A 19876-nucleotide genomic window follows, 5' to 3' on the forward strand; every position below is an offset into this window, starting at 1 on the left:
GGGAGAGAGAAAGATAGGGAAATAACTTGGTCTCAATTTGTTCCTTTGGCTTGGCATTAAAACCCCATCCTCCCCATCCTAATGATGATGATGATGATGATGATGACGCAAAATATTTATTTTAATAAAAATTAATTATAATTGAATTGAATTATATATTGATATTCTCTGTGGGATATTTTATATTATTCAAAGCAAAATACACACGCCATGTATATATATATGAGAGAGAGAGAATGGACAAATGAAATGAGATAGAAAGAGGTAAAAGTAGCGTGTGAGTGTGTGGGGTAAAAGGTTAAAAATAATAATATTATGAGTACAAAAGTACAAGGTTTTCCTTTTTTCCTTTTAATCAAAAAGTCAAAAAGGTATCAAAAGACCTGTCTACCTATTGGTCTACCTATGCTGACATTCTATTGAGCTAGTCAGCAGTTTTAATCATTTGTAAACAAAAACAAACAAATGGGACATAAAGACAAGCATACACACTTTGTATAGATTGATGTACAAAACAGAATGATCTTTTTTTTATTATGCTCTTATTGCTATATATTATTACAAGATTTATTTCAAATGAATTAATTAATTAAATAAATGAATGAATGAGTTAGTGAATGAATGAATGAATTTATATATTGAAAGGAGAAGGGAGGGTAAAGATTTATATATATATAAAAAAATAACAAATTAGAGCCACCAAGACTCTTTTTCTTGATTGTGTACAAACATGGTATCATCATATTCTTCATGGTGTGGAGAGGCAGGCTCTGAAGAAGAGGTAGAAGAGTGGTTATGATGATCTTTTTCATATCGTTCGTCTTCCTCAACCATATCGGACCAGGACATGGAGCCCATTCCGAGAGAGGCGCTGAAGAAGGCAGAGTCCCTGTTGGAGCGGTCGTCGACAGGCTTGACCAATTGGGGAATGTCGACTGGGTTCTTGAGGTTGAATGTGTCTTGTTCTTCTTGTTCTTCTTCGGCGGCGGCATAGAGGGCAGGGGTGGCCAGAAACAGTTTCTTCAATTCAGACACAGATGGGCGTTGGGTGGGGTCAGTTGTCAAGGCAGACTTGATGAATGCGAAACAAGAGCTAGAGAGTTCTGGGAATAGTTGTCGGAGCATTGAAGGATCACGCTTAAATTCGGCAAAAGAAGGATCCGAAACAGACGCTTCTTCCCAAGGGTTCCGGCCAAATAGAAAAGCCAACAAGAGAATACCCAGACTCCAGCAATCAGACGCAGCCGCATCATAGGGCATCAATTCACCGCCGTCCAGAGGGAAGTCATCGTCAAAATGCTCAGGGGCAAGATAGGTACTCGAGCCACAGCCGTATTCTAAGGAGTAGCGCTCACGGGTAGCCAGACCAAAATCGGCTACCTTGCAGACAAACTCGACGTCATTGTCATCGTATTTTAGCAAAATGTTCTCGAGCTTGATGTCACGGTGATAGATGTTCTGGGAGTGCATGTACTCGACGCCCTCGAGGATCTGGAGGAACGCCTTTTTGACCAGGCTTTCGTCTCTAAAGTCAGAGTCTTGTTGGTCGCGGATGACATAGTCAAACAGGTCGCCTTGGTCGCAGAGTTCCATGACCATGAAAATGTACTGGTGGTCTTGGATGACGCGATGGAGGCGCAGAAGATAAGGGTGATTGAGGGCGGACTGGATGTCAATTTCGAGTTGTTGGAGTTTGAGTTGTTCGTGGTCAAGGCCGGATTTGGTGAGGACCTTGACGGCTACGTAGTTATTGTCGCTCTGGGCCTGGCCTAGGAAGAGGCAGCCAAAGGCACCGTTGCCGAGTACTTCGATGAGTTGATACTCCCCGCCGATGGTCTTGTCGAGCATGGAGGCAGAGAGTTGGGACCAATAATCTTGAGTTGTGTTCATTGATATTTGAATTCGTGGGAGATAAAATCTGGGGAAATATAGATAATAGGATCGAACGCCAAGGGGCTGCTACGTCGAGATGTATTTGATGATATCATGTTTTTTTTAAAAAAAAAAGCAAGAAAGTAATAAATGGCAGAAAAGCTATTGAGCAAGTTTTCTGTATGTATAATAGGGGGTTTTTTGGTTTACGATAGATATATGTTCTTTTAAAGAAAAATGTATAGTAAAAGAAATAGACTTCTTTTGCTTGTTTGTTGATTCTCTTTTCTTAGGTGAAGAAGGGAGGGAGATTTAGCAGTGATAAATCATTTTGAATAGAATTAAAAAAAAAAGATGGGTGTAAAGAAGTGTGATAAAGGGGTTTAAAGAATAGGATGATTTTGCAAGATAGCCATGGTATTTATACAGAATTGAAATTGAAATTTTAATTTAATTTGCACGCAATCTGGGTGACTAAATAATAGTCCAACAGGATTTATTGTATAAAATATATACAGATAGTATAAAATTGACACTGGCATTAATAAGAATAAGTAAGAAATGATAATAATAGAAGGAAAATCACACAATCTCCCTTTAGTGGTTCTTCTAGTGAATTCTGATTTGTCTGTGCGGTTTGATTGGTAAGGATAAGTTATGATGCAAAGTCTCTAGAAATAGCAACTAGTGGACTGACTCAGTGATGACGAATCGAACGCGGCAATTAATCCCAAAAAATCACCATATTTGGGGGGTGACGGCCAAGAAAGAACGAACGAAAGAAAGAAATAGAGGGGAAGGGAGGAGTAGATTTATTGGCTAGTTACACGGAAACAAAGGCAGACATCTATAATCAGATGGGAAGGGAAGCAAAAATAACCGCAGCTCAGACAGAATCCATACTGTGCACTTTATTTATATTAATCTATTATTTCACTCATCCACACTCACACACATACACATTCTATCCATCTATAAGATTCTTGCTAATTCCAGAAATTCAAATAAAGATTGAAAAAATTCATCAATTCATCAATTCAATCAATCAATTCACATGATCAGCCCCTCTCTCTCTCTCTCTATTCATTCTACAGTATATTTTATCTAATATATTTAAAATATAAAATACTTTCTCCCTTCCTCTTTGTATGTGTCTGTATATATTTATTAGTTTCTTTATATTTCCTGTAGTGTATATACTAAAACAAGTAATTAATACCTGCATAAAGTGCTTCTTTAGCAAGCACGCCATTCTTTGCTTATATACAGATTCTTCCAAAATGATGTCGCAAAAACAAAACGTTAAAGTTTCGCACCTTTTTTTTCTTTTCTTTTTTAAGAAAAAATGCGACACTCTTTTCCTAAAACATACGATACTATTTGCTTGTTTGTTTGTTTTTGGCGACATGGTTTTTGTCTAAAGGTGTATCAAAAGAATTCTAATAAATAAAATTTACTCTATACTGCCTGCCCTTCACATGACATGATAAAAATAGCTTACACACAAATTATGTTTAGTTTAAAATGAATCCACCAATCATCTTACTGAATTTTTAGACTAATCTCAATCAATATAGAAATTATTATGTATAATTTGACCAAAGTAACAAAATTCCAGACCCATAATTCTTCCTTAATTTTATTTTATTTTATTTTTGATGAAAACACTGTAAAGAAAAAGAAAAGAAAAAAAAAGGACGAATTACAAGAGTCACGAAATTGTAATTCTCAACTGTAATTTCTAATCATAACTTTCATTTGTAATTTTAAGCTTATATACTTGTATTTATGTATTCAAACAGCAATATCTTCCTTCTTTTGTATATATTATATTATATAGTTTATTTTATTTTCTTTAAAATTCAAGAGACTCATCATTGTCTTTCTTGATCAATTCCAACATACCAGGAGGCATCAATGGCTTCTTGATAACCTTTTCTTTACCATCCTTTGTAACAATTGTCTTTAGGTTTGCGATGTAACGGAAAGGCATTGTCACTGACTCGTGACGAGAGAACTTCAACTCTGGGTAATCAATATATGGAATCTTATCCAAAGGAACTTTTGGAAAAAGACAAAGGTACATACAAATGTACACACGGATCTAATTAATAACACAATCACATAAAAGGAAATTTGAGACTTACTGCGATCTTCAACCACACGCTTAGTCACATTGACAGCTGTATCTGTTGTCATCTGCACAGGGCCCAGTCTTCTGCCAGCAAATCCAAGCTTACGAAGTTCCTTTGTACGATCTTTATTGTCATAGATAAAGAATATATATATATATATACAATTGTTATTGTTATTGTTATCAAATTAAATAATGATAAAGAATCATAACAATAAATGTGTTATTGATTTACCTTTTGGAGGATCGTCACCCAAAATACCACCAAACAAAAAGTATTTAAACTTGTCACCATCTTCTGGTGCCAATTCAGAAGTACCAGCTGGATCCAACAGGCAGATCTCACTTGGATCCACATTAGGCAAGTGGAGAACATCTTCCTGGTGACAATTAGCCTTCTTCAATTCCTCGGGCATTCCACTTTCAAGGCATTTCTGAGTAAGTCCAGAGAAGTAGAGGTGATCAGGACCAATGTTCATCAACATGTGCTTGTACTCAAGTACACACCACTCGTGTACATCGTCCTCCATATGCTCAATAATAAACGATCGTTTGCTCATTATTATTCTTATTATTATTTAGTAATAGTAACAATAAGATTTTGTATATATCTAATTATATCTAATTATATATATATATATTATATTTATATATATATTTTTGTATAGCCTTTTCTTAATTAATATTTTTTAATAATAAAAAAATAAAGTCACTTTTCTTGATCCTGTCTTTTTTTTTTTGATGTGTGTCAAAAATATATGTATGCTATTCTGGGTTTACATATATATCACAGATATTTACAAAATTACGTTTTTTTTGTAGATATGAAATCCAAAACTTTTAATTATTTGGATTTTTTTTATATTTATTTATTTATTTATTTTACACCTTTTGTACGCTACAAGATGTGTTTATATGTTTATGTACAATAACAGATTTTACCAGCCAAATCCTTGAGCTTGCTGTTTTTGGGTTTCTTGATCCTCTAATGTTTTGTGTGTGTGTGTGTGTGTGTTTTTTTTTAAAAAAAAGTATGTATTGTGTCAGATATCACCCCCAATTATTATGCTTTTTTATATATATATTACCTTTGAAAGCTGCCAAGCCAATAAGAATACCAGCCACAAAGAACAAGAGACTGATGATAAACCATAAAACTCCCCAAACTCTGCTGGACATGCATGATCCACACAGTTTTGCAAACTTGGAAGCATCTGATTCAAACGCTTTTCGAAATACAAGGTCGTCCAGGATGTCCCACAAGCAATAAAGACATGACATAACGCTAATATAGATAGTTGTAATTTAATTTAATTTAATTAAGAAATGAGATAAAATACGGTCTATTGTAAATTACCCAGATTTTATCATCATCCTAATTCACTCACTCACAATAATAATAATAATTTGGAAAGCTAGATCCATTGAGCACTTACCCCACAAACAGAACAAAGTATTTAAGACCTTCACCATGAGCCAACCACCATAGAAACACCATGACGCCAATAAATAGTAATCCAATACATCTGGTCAACCAATTCTTGGCCCACCAGAGTGTAAATAGCAGACAGACGCCAAGGATAATCGACGCTACTTTTGAAGCCAGGATATTAAAGCCACACATTACCAAAACTGCGCCGATTAGAGATGAGCCGAGGTAACCAGCAGGCAAGGTACACATGGGAATCCCACCACGCTAGAGTCAATTGATTAATTGATTAATTATTAGGATTATTTTTATCATTTATTCATTTCACACTACAAACCATTCTTGTAACTCCTCCTTCGTCTGGATCAATTTCAATAGACTCGATTTTTGCACAGGTGAGACATCCAACGATGGCGTGCGAGAATTCATGAAGGCCAACCGTCAATAACTAACAAAATTATATATATATATATATATGTATATATAAAATGTATAGATAGATGCATATTATTTAAACAAAATAGCAAAAAATTGCGGTGTTTTTATATCTACTATAATGACTTTTTTATTTTACTTACCTTGAATGGTGAAAGAATGATCTTTATAATCGGCATGTTCCATAATACAAGAATTGCAGCGGTGTAAACGCCAATGATGATGAGAATCGTCTTTTGGTCTTGAGTAGGTGTAAGGGCATTCACTGCGTGTTCTTGAACTGCTTGCCTTGCTACAAGATAATGTTCGTAGCTGGCTTGATCCGCTGGGGCCATATTATATTTTATATATTATGATTATATGTATTAAATATATATGTATATATGTATATATGTATATATATATTTCTTGTCTTTAATAAGAAGAAAAAAAATATGTAAGAAAAAGAAGTAAGAGATATATTAATAAAGGGGTTCACAATATAACATGTGTAGAGTCGTACTAATCAGGAATAATCCAAAATAAACGCTCACCATACAACAAATATAAACATAGTTGATACCAAGCAACAATAGGACATGCCAAGCCTTGTACACACACTATATATAAAAGTATATAAATATGAATATAAATATATATAAGAGTTGCTGGCTCAGCCGTCTTTTTTTTTATTACTTTTTTATTTTCATGCTTCTACTTAAAAGTCTTATTCTTCTGTTTGCATTCATTTGTCCTTAATGCCAGTCATTATAGGTACAACTGAGATGAGCGAATGAGTAATGAATTACAAGATAATACAATATAATAATATAAAATATACAATATAATATAATATAATATAAAATAAAATAAAATAAAATAAAATAGTGACGTTTGCCATTCTACCTATTCTTTTCTCTTTCCTTTTCTTTTACTTCAACATGAGTACAATCAACAATTCTGTCAATCAGAACCAAAATTCATTAGAATCCAAACAAAATGAAGCCAGACGACTAGAAATGGAATATGATGCACTTGTCAACGAATGTCGCGATCAAGAGTATGACATTGAATTTGAGAAAAAAAGACAGCAAGAACTTCAAAAGAACCATCAATCCCTCTCTTCGAATCTGACCAAACTTCGCCAACAATTGGACACACTGCGTTCTCAAGGCACACCAGAAACCTATTGTGAATATCTGAGACAGGAACTCAAAGCCAACCTGGAGTTGGACGATCAGCTAAAGGCCCAGCTTGAACCACTGACTGAACAACTAGAGTCACTAGAGCAAGAGTGTAATAACGATCCCGAAGTATTAAGACAGAAAGATGAAAAGATCCATGAACTGAAAGCAGAACTTGAACGTGTTCAAAGCAAGCTAAGAAGTTTGCGGCAGTAGGTTGGCATGGATAACAAATTACACGCATGAAACACAGTCATATCAACAATCGTGTGACACATATAGATATAGATAGATAGATATATAGATATATCTAACTATATACTAAAATCCCAGGAAGTTACACAATTAAAACTCAACATACGTCATGTGATCTTTACATGTTTCCTTGAAGATATGTTTTTCAAACTCGACCTAAGTCATGTGATATGATTTTATACATAAGTGCCAGAAGATCTATATATTAAAACTAAACCAAAGTTATAAGTGAAGTATTCAGAATAGATTTTGAGTTAATATCTTATTATTAGAAAAAGGCAGATACTGTAAGAGTGTTGTTTATTAAAGCGACAAAATAATATTGTTACTATTAAAATCTCTGTAATTAAAATCTCTGCTGTGTAATGGTTGGTTTACACTTTATAAGTGTATAGTATGGGGGTACTCAGCCAGGTTGATCGCTCAAATTTTAAATTCAGAACGCGATATTATTGGACTAAAATTGTAATAGCGACGATCAAAATTTGATCGAAAAACGTACGGCTCTCTGATTGGCTGAATCCTTACTTTTTTATATGCAATACGATACTGTTTTTATCTTTCTCCTTAATAAATCATAGAATTTACTGTCAACAAAGTCATGTAACACTTCTTTCACTCCGTATAACATGCCAAAATACAGTACAAAGCAACAAACAGTTGCTGCCTTAAAGAAATCGCGTAAAATCAGAAAATTTGTAGCGAAGGAAAAAAAAAGTCTGGTACAATCTTTATCAACAAGCGCAGATGAGCTGTTGAAAAATATTTCAGAAGTCCTTGAAGAGGAAGTTGATGCAGAGTTGGAGAAGATAGCTGTTGTGGAGGATCTTGAGCAGAACCTTCAAGCCAACAGATACTTACACAAGGGTGGCAATACATTGCCAAAGCTTAAATCAAAGGAAGAAAAACTTGCTTTCCTCGAAGACCTAGATGCAGATGGGTTCAAAGAAGAAATCAGAATGTCCAAAAGCTCGTTTAATAAGCTGTACGAGATAATCAAAGACCATTCTTTATATAAGTCACCGAAAGGACATAAGCAGACTGATGTAAAGCTTCAATTAGCTTTGGTCTTGGAGAGACTAGGCTCAGACGGGAATGCTGTATCCTATAGCAGGCTTGCACGAAGATCTGGTGTTGGAGGTAAGCGTCTTTTAGTAAACTGACTTCCGTTAATCTATATAAACATATAATTAATCCATTGAACTAATTATTTTAAACTTATTAGAGGGCAGTGTCTTAAACTTCACAGTTCGTTTCTTCAAGGTAATGCTATCAATGGAAAACATGCACGTTTTTTGGCCGTCAGAACTCGAGAAGACAGCAACGATAATCCCAAGCAATGAGAAACCATTCGGATTTCCTGATCTTGTTGGGTTTTTGGATGGGTGTCTGTTTAACTTGCAGCATACACCGTCGTGGAAAAAGCCAGAATTCTTTGGTCGTAAGCGCACATACTGTGTAAACACTCTTGGGGTATGCGACCATCAAAAGAAGATTCGTTATCTCTCTTGCGGATACTTCGGAAGCATGGACGATGCCAGGGTGTTTGAAGAATCGACCATGGGTAGCGACCCCAATAACTTCTTCTCTGGTGACCAGTATGGTTTAGCCGATGCTAGTTACATTCCCAAGACGTACGTTGTCCCTGTCATAAAGAAGCCAAAAAACAAGGAATTGTGTGATGCGGACAAAGCGTTCAATTCATACATAGCAATGATGAGGATAAAAATTGAGCATGCATTTGGGATCCTCAAAGCAAGATTCTGCTCTTTGAAGCGACTCCCAATTAAGATAAGAAGTCGAAAAGACATGAACATGGTCAATTCTTGGATCAGAGTTTGTGTCATTCTCCATAACTTTTTGATCGACCAGACAGATGACATGATGACAATGACGATGAAGATTTCATGGGAGAAAAGAGAAAAAGAAGAGATCGAAAGGATCAGCAGAGAAGGTGTGACTGGCACTGTAGATGACTATCCAGCAATGTCATTGTCAGATGAGAATGCTAAGCTCAAACGTATCCGTATCAAAGAAGAGATACTCATAAAAAACGGAGATGGGAACCTTCTTAAAAAAAAGTAAAAAATAAAGAAATAAATTATCTCAAAAGTAGAAATGATGTATAACAGGTATTCTATGATAGTTGCTGTCATTATTAAATTGATAGTCTTTAACTACTATACGTTTTATTGTAAACGTCGTCAGTTTGCTCTTGCACTTTTTCATCTGACCAGTTTTGCACTTTGGCCAATTCTGCAACTGCTTTCATCATGTTTTCGAATTTTCTGTGTATAAATTCGCGTTCTCGCTTAATGTGAAGATCGTCCTTAAGAACTTCTAGTTTTTCCCTATAAAGCCGTTCTATTTTTGCCTCTAGGGACACATAAGACTCATTAAGTTGTCTCGTCACCTCTTCTCCCAACTCTTTATATTCGACGTCTACTCTTCTGCGTTTTCTAGAAGAGCTTGACTTAGGAGGAGGGGAGCAGAGTACAGACATGTTATCATTTTGGCTGTCATATTCCTCATTGTTGCTGCTATGACTGTTTTCAGCTGATTCTTCGTCCGTGTTGTCATCATCGCCATTGCTTTGCTCGCCGTCCTCGTCATGTATCCATTCCATTGGCTTTGTGGTATCACAAACCGCTGGAGAACCAGTCTTTCTATTGCCCATAACCTTTTCCATCTGAAAGAAAGCAGGGCAGATTTGATTCAATTCAGCTATTGTTATACAAATTACATTAAAACAAAGAGATCTAGAATTGGTATTATATAGATAGTATCAACTTACACTCTAAGCCTTCTTTTTCACTGGTAGAGCCTTCGTCGTTAGAATTATTTTTAATACTATTCTTCCAAACACGATAGGCTTCTCCATATTGTTTTGTCAAAAGATTGTTGAGCCTCGACTTTATTTGGGCTGTAGTTCGATAAACCCCTTGCTCCTGAAAATACTGGTTGCATTTATTCAGTATTGTAACCTTTGACGACTTGAACGTTCGTCCTTCCTTGTCACCGCCAAGATACATATTGAGGTTTTCTCCACAGTTCATCAACATGAATTGCTGAAGTCTCTCCATAGAAGTCAGACCATCTTTACCACCATCATGTTTGTACCATGTCTTATATTCGTTTTTGATAGCATGGTTATCTTCAGTGGATAAAGATATTTCGCTGTTAGAGTTAGACATGTTTTTTTTTCGTAATAAGGTGTGAAGCAAAATAAAGGTGCAGGTGTGAAGAAAGATGTCAATTGTATGTTTCCTAGATTATATAGCAATTTTTTTGCATAATCTTTTATTAAATGATGTATAATCTTGGCATATGAATGTCATTAAAATTTTGGTCAAAATTTGATCGAAATTTGATCGAAATTTGATCTTTTGCCTTTTGGTGTCCTCAACTACAAATTGACATCATTGGCTAAGATTCACACAAGAATTTGAGCGATCAACCTGGCTGAGTACCCCCTATACATGTGCCTGGCCTATAACAGTTCTGGAGATTGTTAACTTGCTAGGTTCATTAGCAAGAAGGAACCGATTTTTTGTTGTAGAGTCTATTCTTTACTCAATTGAGGTGTGCATACCACAATAAAATATCTAAAGCTATATTATGGGGTAGGAGTGGTGGTACTAATGGTGATTACCACTTATTTCAAAAGTGGATCTGTCTTTGCAAATAATAGCAATAATGACATATTACAGTGAACTATGCCTCTTTCATATGAATAAGAAAAAAAAAGATAGACAATATTCATCAACACTGAATGAATTCTTTGTATAATATCTGAATTTACTCTTTATTATCTCTATAAGAAATCCCGCCGCAAGGCAAGATCCCCAAAATGCCTCGTATATATATATATTTGTAAACCCACAAGAAGTAGATATATATATATATATATATAAAGACACAGAGACACAGAGAGACAGGGATAGAGACAGAGAATGGGACTTTGGATGCGAAGGAAAGAGGAAAAGAGAGAGTGGAATAGTCAAAGACATAATAATAAAAGAGAAGTAATACTATACATATTTACATACATAATTGCGTAAATACAAATTAATAAAGATGGTCGACCAGGTGTGGAAGGATGATATATGTGTGTATGTTTTGATAAGCATATTTTCTTAAAAGAAAATGAAGCTTTTTTCCCGAATACAAGCTGTGTTCAATATTGTCATTTAAATCCATGTACATTCAAATGTAATGCGCTACTACAGAGTCTTTACTTGTAATTGAGACAAAGTTTTGTTCTAGACGAATCAAAATGAAATTTAGACGAATTAGAATTCGAGTTGAGATAAATAAGAAGTAATTAACAACCCCCAGTATTGTAAGCAGTTTTTTTTTGTTAACTGTAAATAGGCGGTAGAGATGCTGGTGCTTATAATATTTACACATTAGACATTTGGTTATACTTGGTATGGACAGACTAAAAGTTCAAAAAAGGGACACAAAAAGGGCAAAATACTTTGAACAACCTTGATTAGCTAGTCTTCTTCCATTGCCGATTGGATTGAGAATAAGAGCATGTTTTTGATGGAAAAGACGTGCCATAGAATGCAAGGTCTAGAAAACCCCACAATAAAAGCTTTTGACTCAATGACAGTGACAGCATTATAAGCACACTTTTATCTCGCATGTGCTTGAACTAACTTTGAACATTTTTTAAAGAAAGGTGTAGCCAGTCATAAATTACTTTTATTGATAAAGCTCAAGATAAACTCGTTTTACCCTTTTTTTTTTTGAACTTTCAGTCTGTTCTCACCAAGTGATATCTTTATGACCAGAATTCATCGCAAAATATTGACCACCCGTAAAAAGAGATAATCGAGCCTTGCAACTCCGCCAGCTTTTTAGGACAATAGGTTACACACAAAAAGTCTCTGATGGGGATTCTTCTAAATTCTAGCAAGCCACGTCATAAGATAAGGACATGCTACTGTGCACCAAGAATCTTGGTTTTAAATTTGTTAAACTAGGTATTATATCTCCGGACCAGTAGAAACATTTTGTGCGCTCAATAGTTACCATAATTGGGTTAATTATTTGTAGGTGTGAAAAAAAAAAAATAGAATTCAAGTAAAATAAATTTAGCTGAAGTTTAAACCAATAATTATTGTATACACTGGCTGGACCTTACAAACGGAAGTGCTTCTTCACTTGGTCTTCATCATGGCACGTTTTAGCATTCCAGTTCTTTTCGTGGCCCTACTCGCCTTTCTCTCTACCGTATCTTACGTCTCTGCTACTAAGGGACCTCTTGTAACTAACAAGGGTGAGTAAAAAAAAGTATATGTAATACTTGCACGTAATATACACAAATGCTCATATTGAAAACATGCTTCAAAAATAAAAAATAAAAATAGTTTACTTTGATATCAAGCAAGGCGATGAAGATCTTGGTCGTATTGTTATTGGATTGTACGGTGGAGTAAGTCTTTAATCAAAAAGAAATATATATATATATATAGCTATGGTGTATCTCTGACCAACTCGTTTTCTTTTCTTTTCTTTTCTTTTGGTTTGGTTTGGTTTGGTTTGGTTTATTTTGTTTTGGGTTGGTTATGTTAGTCTGTCCCCAAGACTGTTGAAAACTTTAGAGCTCTGGCTACCGGTGAAAAGGGTTTCGGATACAAGGGCTCTGCCTTCCATCGTGTTATCAAGAATTTCATGATTCAGGGCGGTGATTTCACCAGAGGAGATGGTACTGGTGGAAAGTCTATCTACGATGGTAAGAACTTTAATAATCCGACGTGCTTATTTGTAAAATTTGAATACACCGTACTATTTATTAAGATCCACGTTTCTTTAATTTGCTAATTTCATTATTCATTTTCTCAGGTGGAAAGTTTGATGATGAGAACTTCAAGTTGAGACACACTGGACCAGTAAGTTTATTCTGGTTACTTAATTATCAAAACTTAGTCAAGCTTTTGATTCTAAATATTCATCTGCCCCTCCTTTCTTTTCCCTAGGGTGTCCTTTCTATGGCTAACTCTGGCAAGAACACCAACGGCTCCCAGTTCTTCATCACTACTGTCAAGACCAGCTGGTTGGATGGCAGACACGTTGTCTTTGGCAAGGTTATCGAGGGCATGGATGTTGTTAACAAGATTGAAAACTCTCCCACTGGGTAAGTTAAAATTGCACAATATATATTCACTAGCATATATTAGTTAATAATAACTGACTGGTAACATCTACCTTGCGTACTTTAGTGCTAGAGACTCTCCCAAGAAGAAGATTGTTATTGCTGAATCTGGCGAGCTTCCCGTCGAGGCTGCCGAGCACATTGAACTTTAAACAACACTTTTATAAAGTTGTTCGTTTAACGGCAGCATTATTTTTTGTTTTTGTTTAATGAAATGAAATGAAATCTCCTTTATCTTTATTCTCCAAAAAACACGTGCACACCTTTCAACTCACAAGCTTTATTCTCGTTTGTTTTAAAAAAAAAGTTAATAAAAGTCGAAGAAGCTTTGGGAATAAATATTTTTGTAGCATATACTGATCGGTACCAATTAAGCAACGATGGTAGCAAACACATTCATAAAAGCCCTCAAAGCAGATGGAGAATATGAGTATGATTTCTAGTAGATGTACATGAATGGCTGTTTAGCCTTTTTAGTTAAATGATTAAAGGTCTGTACTATGGGCGAATTGTAGGATAGAAAATAGGTTTTATTCGGTTTGAAAATACAGATATGATCTTAACTCATTAGATTGGTATATAATTAATGTAGCAAAGAAAATCGTGAACCTTTTTTTTTCTTTCTCTTTTACTATCCTTGCTGCTATTATTTACCCTGGGTACCAACCATAATAATTATTAACTCATTTCTGTATCATTGGCTACAGGTCTTTGACCTAAAAAGAGGTTCCCAAGTTGATCGAGGGGTGCCCAACAAACCAGAGGTGTCGATCCTGGTGTGTACTTTGCTGCATTGTGATAAAACAAGAGCCCATCGACTGCATACTCTCGCTGGAGGACCTGCTTGACGTATTCATTCACATTTCCCAATAAACTCGGCAATTCGGTAGGTGGCAGTCGGTGTAGTGGTATGAATTTGTGAAATCCGTTTACAGAAGTAGGTCTGTCCAGCTCACTGGGATCTAGCTTGGTTTGAAGCCAAAAATGCCTTTTATATACACACATATTTATATCATTGTTGGAATCGTTGTTTATAATAAAGGACTAGCTTTCAGCGAACAAACAAACAAAAATATGTAATTAAATCAATAAATCGATCATTTACCTGAATTCGGTATCGCAGTCTACAATAGAGTATCCCTTCCAACACAAAATATCTAGAACATAAAATGTCCAACCCTCAACATTATACAAACAATCAAGAATGCAGTAGTCAGAATTTGAAGATGCTCTGGAGCCCCGGGATCCGTTTGGAAGAGTTGACTGAAACCTTTTCATAATACGGCCTAGATAATATCAAATCGAAAAAAAAGAAAAGATTTTAGCATAGTACAGGACATAAAAAAAATAACAAATTTACCACTTCTTGAACGCACAATTGTCTCTCCTAATTTTTTTTTTAAAAAATCATTTTTTTTATAAGATAAATACATTAACATTCTCTTCTTGTATTGTAGTTACCTCTAGCAGCTGTCACTACGCACCGCTTTCCTACTGGACAGACTACCATTGACCAGCTCGTGTTCAAATCCTCTGGAATATCTTCCATTGTTTCAGCGTACATGACTAGATCTCTGTATTAAATATGTCAGGCATTGACATCACTTATTTCCTCCTTTTGTATGTTCGTTTAACTTACGTGAACTCTTCTGGTGCCTTGTACTTGTGGTTTTTATTTTTATTTTTATTCTTCTTCTTGTTTTTCTTTCCCTTGCCTTTATTTTTGGCTGTGTATTTATCACTCATACACAACAGCTTGTTTTCTCCCATTTCATCATCCGAGTCTCGCATTCTTTTGGAGGAAAAATAAGGTTGATTTCCATTTTCTTTTTCTTCTCCCTCGTCTTCGTCTTCGTCTTCATCTTCATCTTCATCGTCCGAGACACCTGCCAAAGCCTTGAGCCTGGCTTGTGAAATACGTTCATCTCTGACCTTCTTTTGCAGCTCTAAAGCCTTTTTTCGTCTTGCCTCCTGATTATCTGCCAAAGTACGGTTCATCAACGGAGTTCTAAAACTCCTAAAGCCTTCTTGTCGGTTTGAAAGAGAGTTTAAATGGTCACCATTAACGTCGTTATTGGTTTGCATTACTTGCTCGAATCGTTCTGACAGAGCTTCTACATTCAAAGATCCCTTTGAATTTTCAAATCTTGTTGCCGTTACCGGCTCGTCTGATTCTTGCTGCGTAGAATTCTCTGCCTTCTTAGGATCGTGAAATAGAAACCCTTTAAAAGTGCTCATTATTTCTTTATGTGGTATGGTGTGATGTTATGTGATGTGTTGAGAGATGAACGCAGAAAAATAAAGCAAAGTAAGGCGATCCAAAGTACAGTGACAGTCATAAAGCCTGAATGTGACGCGATTTTTAGACACAAAGCTCTTTTAAGTATCGTTAATTTTAGGGACACGGCGTTTTCTGGTAGGAGATAACTTTTTGATTCTACCGGACCACAAATTGTGGCCTTTTTGCCGGCATGAAATAAGTCCATCTGGTCCCTAAGGATCCAATCTTACTATAATAATAATTCAAGTCTAAATTTTGGGCACAAACAGCCATTAATTGAATATACAGAATTTTTCTTTGAGTGAGACAGTATTTCATTATTAAGTCGCCTAAGGGCAAGCTGTAACTATTAAAATAATGAGAGTTAGGCACCTGGGAAGATATTGATGAACGCACAAAGTGTGGGGACAAAGTAGTAAGTTAATGGGTATAATGAATATATTGTGTTTTTTCAGGACACGCCATTTTGCTTTGAAAGATTAAAAAAAATACACCGGGCTCCAGGCAGTTAGATAATTAATTAGCCCGCTTAGATAGAAGCGTCGTGTCCCACCAAAAAACGTCGTCCCCATAAGATTGCTGATTCTCAGGTCTTTAAATTACTTTTGATTAATTATTTTCTATTTGAAAGAATGATAAATAAAATGTAAAAATTATACATTAATATTTTTTTTTTATTTTCATTTATTTATTTGATTGGGAGCCCCCTCGGCGTCACATTGCAACAGTGTAAAGCAAAGGACACCTGTGGATTCTAGAGATGGCAAGCCAGAGCTCTAGATTCCGGGCGCAGAAAAATTAGATTAACAACAAATGGTACTATGTACCAAGTTATAGTTGTTAAACTATAAAGAACAGATACTACACTTGATCTTAGCCAAAAGGCCTGAGAGGATGCGGTTTCATGAGTCCCCAAGATTGCTGCCTTTTTATACCTTTTCAAAAAATTTAAAAATCTGAATTTCAAATAAAACATGTCTAGTCACAAACTTTATTGATTGGCTAGCACTCGTAACTAAGTGTACATTGTAGGGGGGGGGGGCAGGATTTACGATCCCGGCTCGTAATTTACTTACAAGTCCGTAACTTTTATAACCAATAGCATGCCAGTTTTTAGCTTATTAGTTTTACTTTTTGGCAAATACGATTTAAGAGATTTTAGATTACTTTGCATATAACCCAATCAAATATTCTAAATATGGAAAAACTTTACCTTTTTTAGTTATTTTTATTCTTCTTATAATTGGCTCAAAAAATACATGATGACTTACATTGAAATTTTATGGTTTTTATTGATCACAATAGCCACTACGCCAAAAAAAATAGGAGTTTTAGAGGTGGTTTCACAGGTGGTTCCGGAGGGGAAGCCAGGGCGCGTTTTGTGTCCTCCCCCCTTTTTTCCAACCCTGAGTTCATGTGCATTTTAATACATCTCCGCTTACCGGTAGTTTTAAGATTCTATTAATATATTGATAACCTTTTCTTTTGCTAATATTTGTCTTTCAATTGGACAAAACTTCTTTAAGTATAGTTGAAATATTATATGCCATTGGTTACTACTAATTCATTATTCTTTTAATTTAGATTCTTTTAAATATTTCTTGCTTAATCATTGTTTTTATTGGATAAGACATAATTGCACTGTAGTGTATTTTATAAAAATACATTTTTATTGGTTTCTCAAATGGATATATTTTTTATTTATCGTTTTTATTGGTTATTACACTACACAATTACATTTTATATATCACTTTTATTGGCTGTTATGATAGACATTACATTTTATACATCATTTTTATTGGTTATAAACAGTCAAATACATCATATACTTCCAATATTAAATACACTACTTTACACTGCAGTGGATAGTTACTTACAATTGCCTCCTTTGACGGTCTTTCCAGAGATGACTGACTCTTGCAATGGATGCCCAATTTTGATGGCATCTGGTGAAATCTATACCAACCCTCTTAAGCATGTTTGCATGTTTATTGCAAATCATTGTTCGATCACATCGCTGGTGAGAATCCAATTCCTGCCAGCACAATGATACAACTTCCTCTGGGTAGACAGCTTGCAGTTGCTTTGGCCAACGACCGCACCAGAAAAGAGATGTTGTATCGCCACCATCATACGCAAAAGGCTGATGGCAGCATTTCCGATGTCTTTGACGGACAGACATACCAGTCAAAGAAGCATCTTTTCTCGGGTGAAAACGACATCGCCATTTCGCTGTCTATTGATGGGTTTGCTCCCCATAGTGTTCCGGGTTCGGTAACCATTGTCCACATTACCAACCTCAACCTTCCCCCAATGATCCGCTACGAGCGCAGCCGTATGATCCAAGTCGCGATCATCCCTGGTCCCAAAGCACCCGCCGACTTCTGGTCATTCCTGGAGCCTGTTCTGAAAGAACTTCGGGTTCTCCAAGCCGGTGGAATGGTTGTGAAGACACCATCTGGAGATATTAGTGCAAAAGTCCATGTACTAATGACAACTGGCGACATCCCAGCTCTGGGAAAGATGGCTTGTCATGTGGGCCATATGAGTAAGGATGGCTGCCGCATCTGCCACGTTGTGGGTCAATCTCCTGGCCATGGCCAATATTTCCGAATGCCATCTGCCATCACCATGCGCACACCGGAAAGTTTCAAGCACTTTGATGAGGTGGCCTCATCCAGCAAAAAAGGGTTAACTGGCCAATCTCCCTTCTCCTTACTGGATTCCTTCTCTGGTCCGTTCTTCTTTGCATTGGATGAAATGCACGGCATTTGTCACGGCATTGGCAAACAGGTCTGGGGGCTCGTGTGTGGCAAGTATGGAAAAGATCATCCTCTCTCTCTCTCCCTTGCTGCTCAGAAAGAAATTGGTACTGCCATGGTGTCAACCAGAAGAAGTATTCCGACATCTTTCCACGGTGCATGGATCAACATCGCAACAAGATCAGGGTACTTCCGGGCTGTGGACTGGTCTGACTTCATCTTGTTTGTTATCCCCACGCTTGTGGCAGAGCGTGTCCGTGACCAAGCTGCCCGTAAGGCATTGCTTGACCTGGTGCAGACATGCAACTTACTCATGAGCTGGGAGTTATCAGCAGAGGAGAAAACCTTGATCAAAACGTAAGCTTTAATTATAATTAATATTATTATTTTATAACTTGTGTTAACTTATCTTTTTTTTTTTTTAGAAATCTCGTCGCATGGAATGCGTATCTGGAAGCCTCGCTAGCTAAAGGAGAGGTCCAGCTCAAGGTCTTTACGATCAACCAGCACCTCCTGCAGCACTATCCCGCAATGATAGAAGCGTATGGTCCCCCCAGAGCGTATAGTGCACGATCTGTCGAGAGGGCGATTGGGGAATACTCGCGAGCAATAAAGAGTAATTCGGCAATTGGAATCAACGCTGGCAACATCATGCTTGGCTTGACACAGATTCGACAGATGAGAGTTGAAAATTCAATAACGACAACAGCAACAGTAACAGCAACAACTCTCCTTCAGTATGACGATCCCTCTGCTGGTTGGCCAATTGACCGAGAAGGTAGTAATGTTGGTACTGATTCTGACATTGAGTTCTGGGGGCCTTTGAGGAACAGAACGATTGTTGATAGTTTTGGAGGCATTTCTTGTCTTCCAGAGCTTCTTCAAAAGTTCTACGAATCAAAAGGGGAAGAGTGTAGTATGATTGAAGCAGTCATTAAAACAAGCCGTAAGGCATTTGTAAATGGTTGTGTTATCGACTCTGCACTCGACCATAATTGTGTAAGAGAGGCACACAACGTCAGACTTCAGGTTCAGGTTGATGAGAACCGCAACATTGGGCAAAGCTACTCTCCAGTCTACAAGGATTTCTTTGGGAAGGTCGTCGTTTTCTTTGAGCACAAGCTCAACAACAAGAGGTGCCCGCTTGTCCTTGTCAATGTTAACAACTGGTATACTATTTACCAAACGAACTGCATAAACAATGGGCAAATGAAGCCAAAGGTAGTTCACCTGGCAGATGTCAAAGAATTGGTTGGTTTGGTGAAGTCGGACGCGACTATAAATATAACAACAACAGCAACAACAACATACATAGTGTGGCCAGAGCTTAACCACGGCCCAAAACTGTCACTTGGTTCTCTTGCAGACTTATAATTTTTTTT

At 36.4% G+C, this 19876-nt stretch overlaps 8 protein-coding genes across 8 annotated transcripts; 3 read left to right on the forward strand and 5 right to left on the reverse strand.

Moving 5' to 3' along the window:
• Positions 1–1041: 1041 nt before the first annotated feature.
• On the reverse strand, positions 1042–1833 carry PHYBLDRAFT_13419 (hypothetical protein; the record flags this gene model as incomplete). Its single annotated transcript, XM_018429629.1, has 1 exon — positions 1042–1833. A coding segment is annotated over one exon (792 nt), but the record flags the coding sequence as incomplete, so codon positions are not given.
• A 1894-nt stretch (positions 1834–3727) lies between these two features.
• Positions 3728–4566, reverse strand: PHYBLDRAFT_156229 (hypothetical protein; the record flags this gene model as incomplete). Its single annotated transcript, XM_018433473.1, has 3 exons — positions 3728–3933; positions 4020–4130; positions 4242–4566. 3 exons carry the CDS (start codon positions 4564–4566, stop codon positions 3728–3730), a joined length of 642 nt encoding a protein of 213 aa, XP_018287439.1.
• Positions 4567–5056: 490 nt separating this feature from the next.
• PHYBLDRAFT_116441 (hypothetical protein) lies at positions 5057–6205 on the reverse strand (the record flags this gene model as incomplete). Its single annotated transcript, XM_018428519.1, has 4 exons — positions 5057–5291; positions 5443–5702; positions 5773–5883; positions 6014–6205. 4 exons carry the CDS (start codon positions 6203–6205, stop codon positions 5057–5059), a joined length of 798 nt encoding a protein of 265 aa, XP_018287440.1.
• A 402-nt stretch (positions 6206–6607) lies between these two features.
• On the forward strand, positions 6608–7418 carry PHYBLDRAFT_78507 (hypothetical protein; the record flags this gene model as incomplete). Its single annotated transcript, XM_018443371.1, has 2 exons — positions 6608–6623; positions 6738–7418. 2 exons carry the CDS (start codon positions 6608–6610, stop codon positions 7247–7249), a joined length of 528 nt encoding a protein of 175 aa, XP_018287441.1. The 3' UTR covers positions 7250–7418.
• A 2043-nt stretch (positions 7419–9461) lies between these two features.
• Positions 9462–10482, reverse strand: PHYBLDRAFT_149793 (hypothetical protein; the record flags this gene model as incomplete). The annotated part of the gene is made up of 2 exons (XM_018432339.1): positions 9462–10012; positions 10083–10482. 2 exons carry the CDS (start codon positions 10480–10482, stop codon positions 9462–9464), a joined length of 951 nt encoding a protein of 316 aa, XP_018287442.1.
• Positions 10483–12428: 1946 nt separating this feature from the next.
• Positions 12429–13791, forward strand: PHYBLDRAFT_178116 (hypothetical protein). Its single transcript, XM_018437955.1, has 6 exons — positions 12429–12575; positions 12667–12731; positions 12872–13031; positions 13142–13188; positions 13276–13433; positions 13519–13791. Exons 1-6 carry the CDS (start codon positions 12473–12475, stop codon positions 13601–13603), a joined length of 618 nt encoding a protein of 205 aa, XP_018287443.1. The 5' UTR covers positions 12429–12472; the 3' UTR covers positions 13604–13791.
• A 173-nt stretch (positions 13792–13964) lies between these two features.
• On the reverse strand, positions 13965–15711 carry PHYBLDRAFT_188473 (hypothetical protein). The gene is made up of 5 exons (XM_018439514.1): positions 15091–15711; positions 14913–15025; positions 14812–14838; positions 14557–14737; positions 13965–14439 (listed from the first exon to the last, which is right to left on the reverse strand). The coding sequence occupies exons 1-5, from the start codon at positions 15687–15689 to the stop codon at positions 14130–14132; spliced, it is 1230 nt and encodes a 409-aa protein (XP_018287444.1). The 5' UTR covers positions 15690–15711; the 3' UTR covers positions 13965–14129.
• A 2405-nt stretch (positions 15712–18116) lies between these two features.
• PHYBLDRAFT_188474 (hypothetical protein) lies at positions 18117–19868 on the forward strand (the record flags this gene model as incomplete). Its single annotated transcript, XM_018439515.1, has 2 exons — positions 18117–18851; positions 18920–19868. The coding sequence occupies exons 1-2, from the start codon at positions 18172–18174 to the stop codon at positions 19866–19868; spliced, it is 1629 nt and encodes a 542-aa protein (XP_018287445.1). The 5' UTR covers positions 18117–18171.
• Between the last annotated feature and the right edge of the window lie 8 nt (positions 19869–19876).

Source organism: Phycomyces blakesleeanus (assembly GCF_001638985.1).
Source record: "Phycomyces blakesleeanus NRRL 1555(-) unplaced genomic scaffold PHYBLscaffold_22, whole genome shotgun sequence".
Lineage (NCBI taxonomy): Eukaryota > Fungi > Mucoromycota > Mucoromycetes > Mucorales > Phycomycetaceae > Phycomyces > Phycomyces blakesleeanus.

Excerpts from the sequence above, each read along its gene's own strand:
- PHYBLDRAFT_178116 (XM_018437955.1), top strand. The coding sequence starts at position 12,473 with ATGGCACGTTTTAGCATTCCAGTTCTTTTCGTGGCCCTACTCGCCTTT. Across the intron at positions 12,732-12,871 it reads TTATTGGATTGTACGGTGGA|TCTGTCCCCAAGACTGTTGA; the intron begins GTAAGTCTTTAA and ends TGGTTATGTTAG. Across the intron at positions 13,189-13,275 it reads AGTTGAGACACACTGGACCA|GGTGTCCTTTCTATGGCTAA; the intron begins GTAAGTTTATTC and ends TCTTTTCCCTAG.
- PHYBLDRAFT_188473 (XM_018439514.1), bottom strand. The coding sequence starts at position 15,689 with ATGAGCACTTTTAAAGGGTTTCTATTTCACGATCCTAAGAAGGCAGAG. Across the intron at positions 15,026-15,090 it reads AAGGCACCAGAAGAGTTCAC|AGATCTAGTCATGTACGCTG; the intron begins GTAAGTTAAACG and ends TATTTAATACAG. Across the intron at positions 14,839-14,912 it reads CGTAGTGACAGCTGCTAGAG|GAGAGACAATTGTGCGTTCA; the intron begins GTAACTACAATA and ends AAAAAAAATTAG.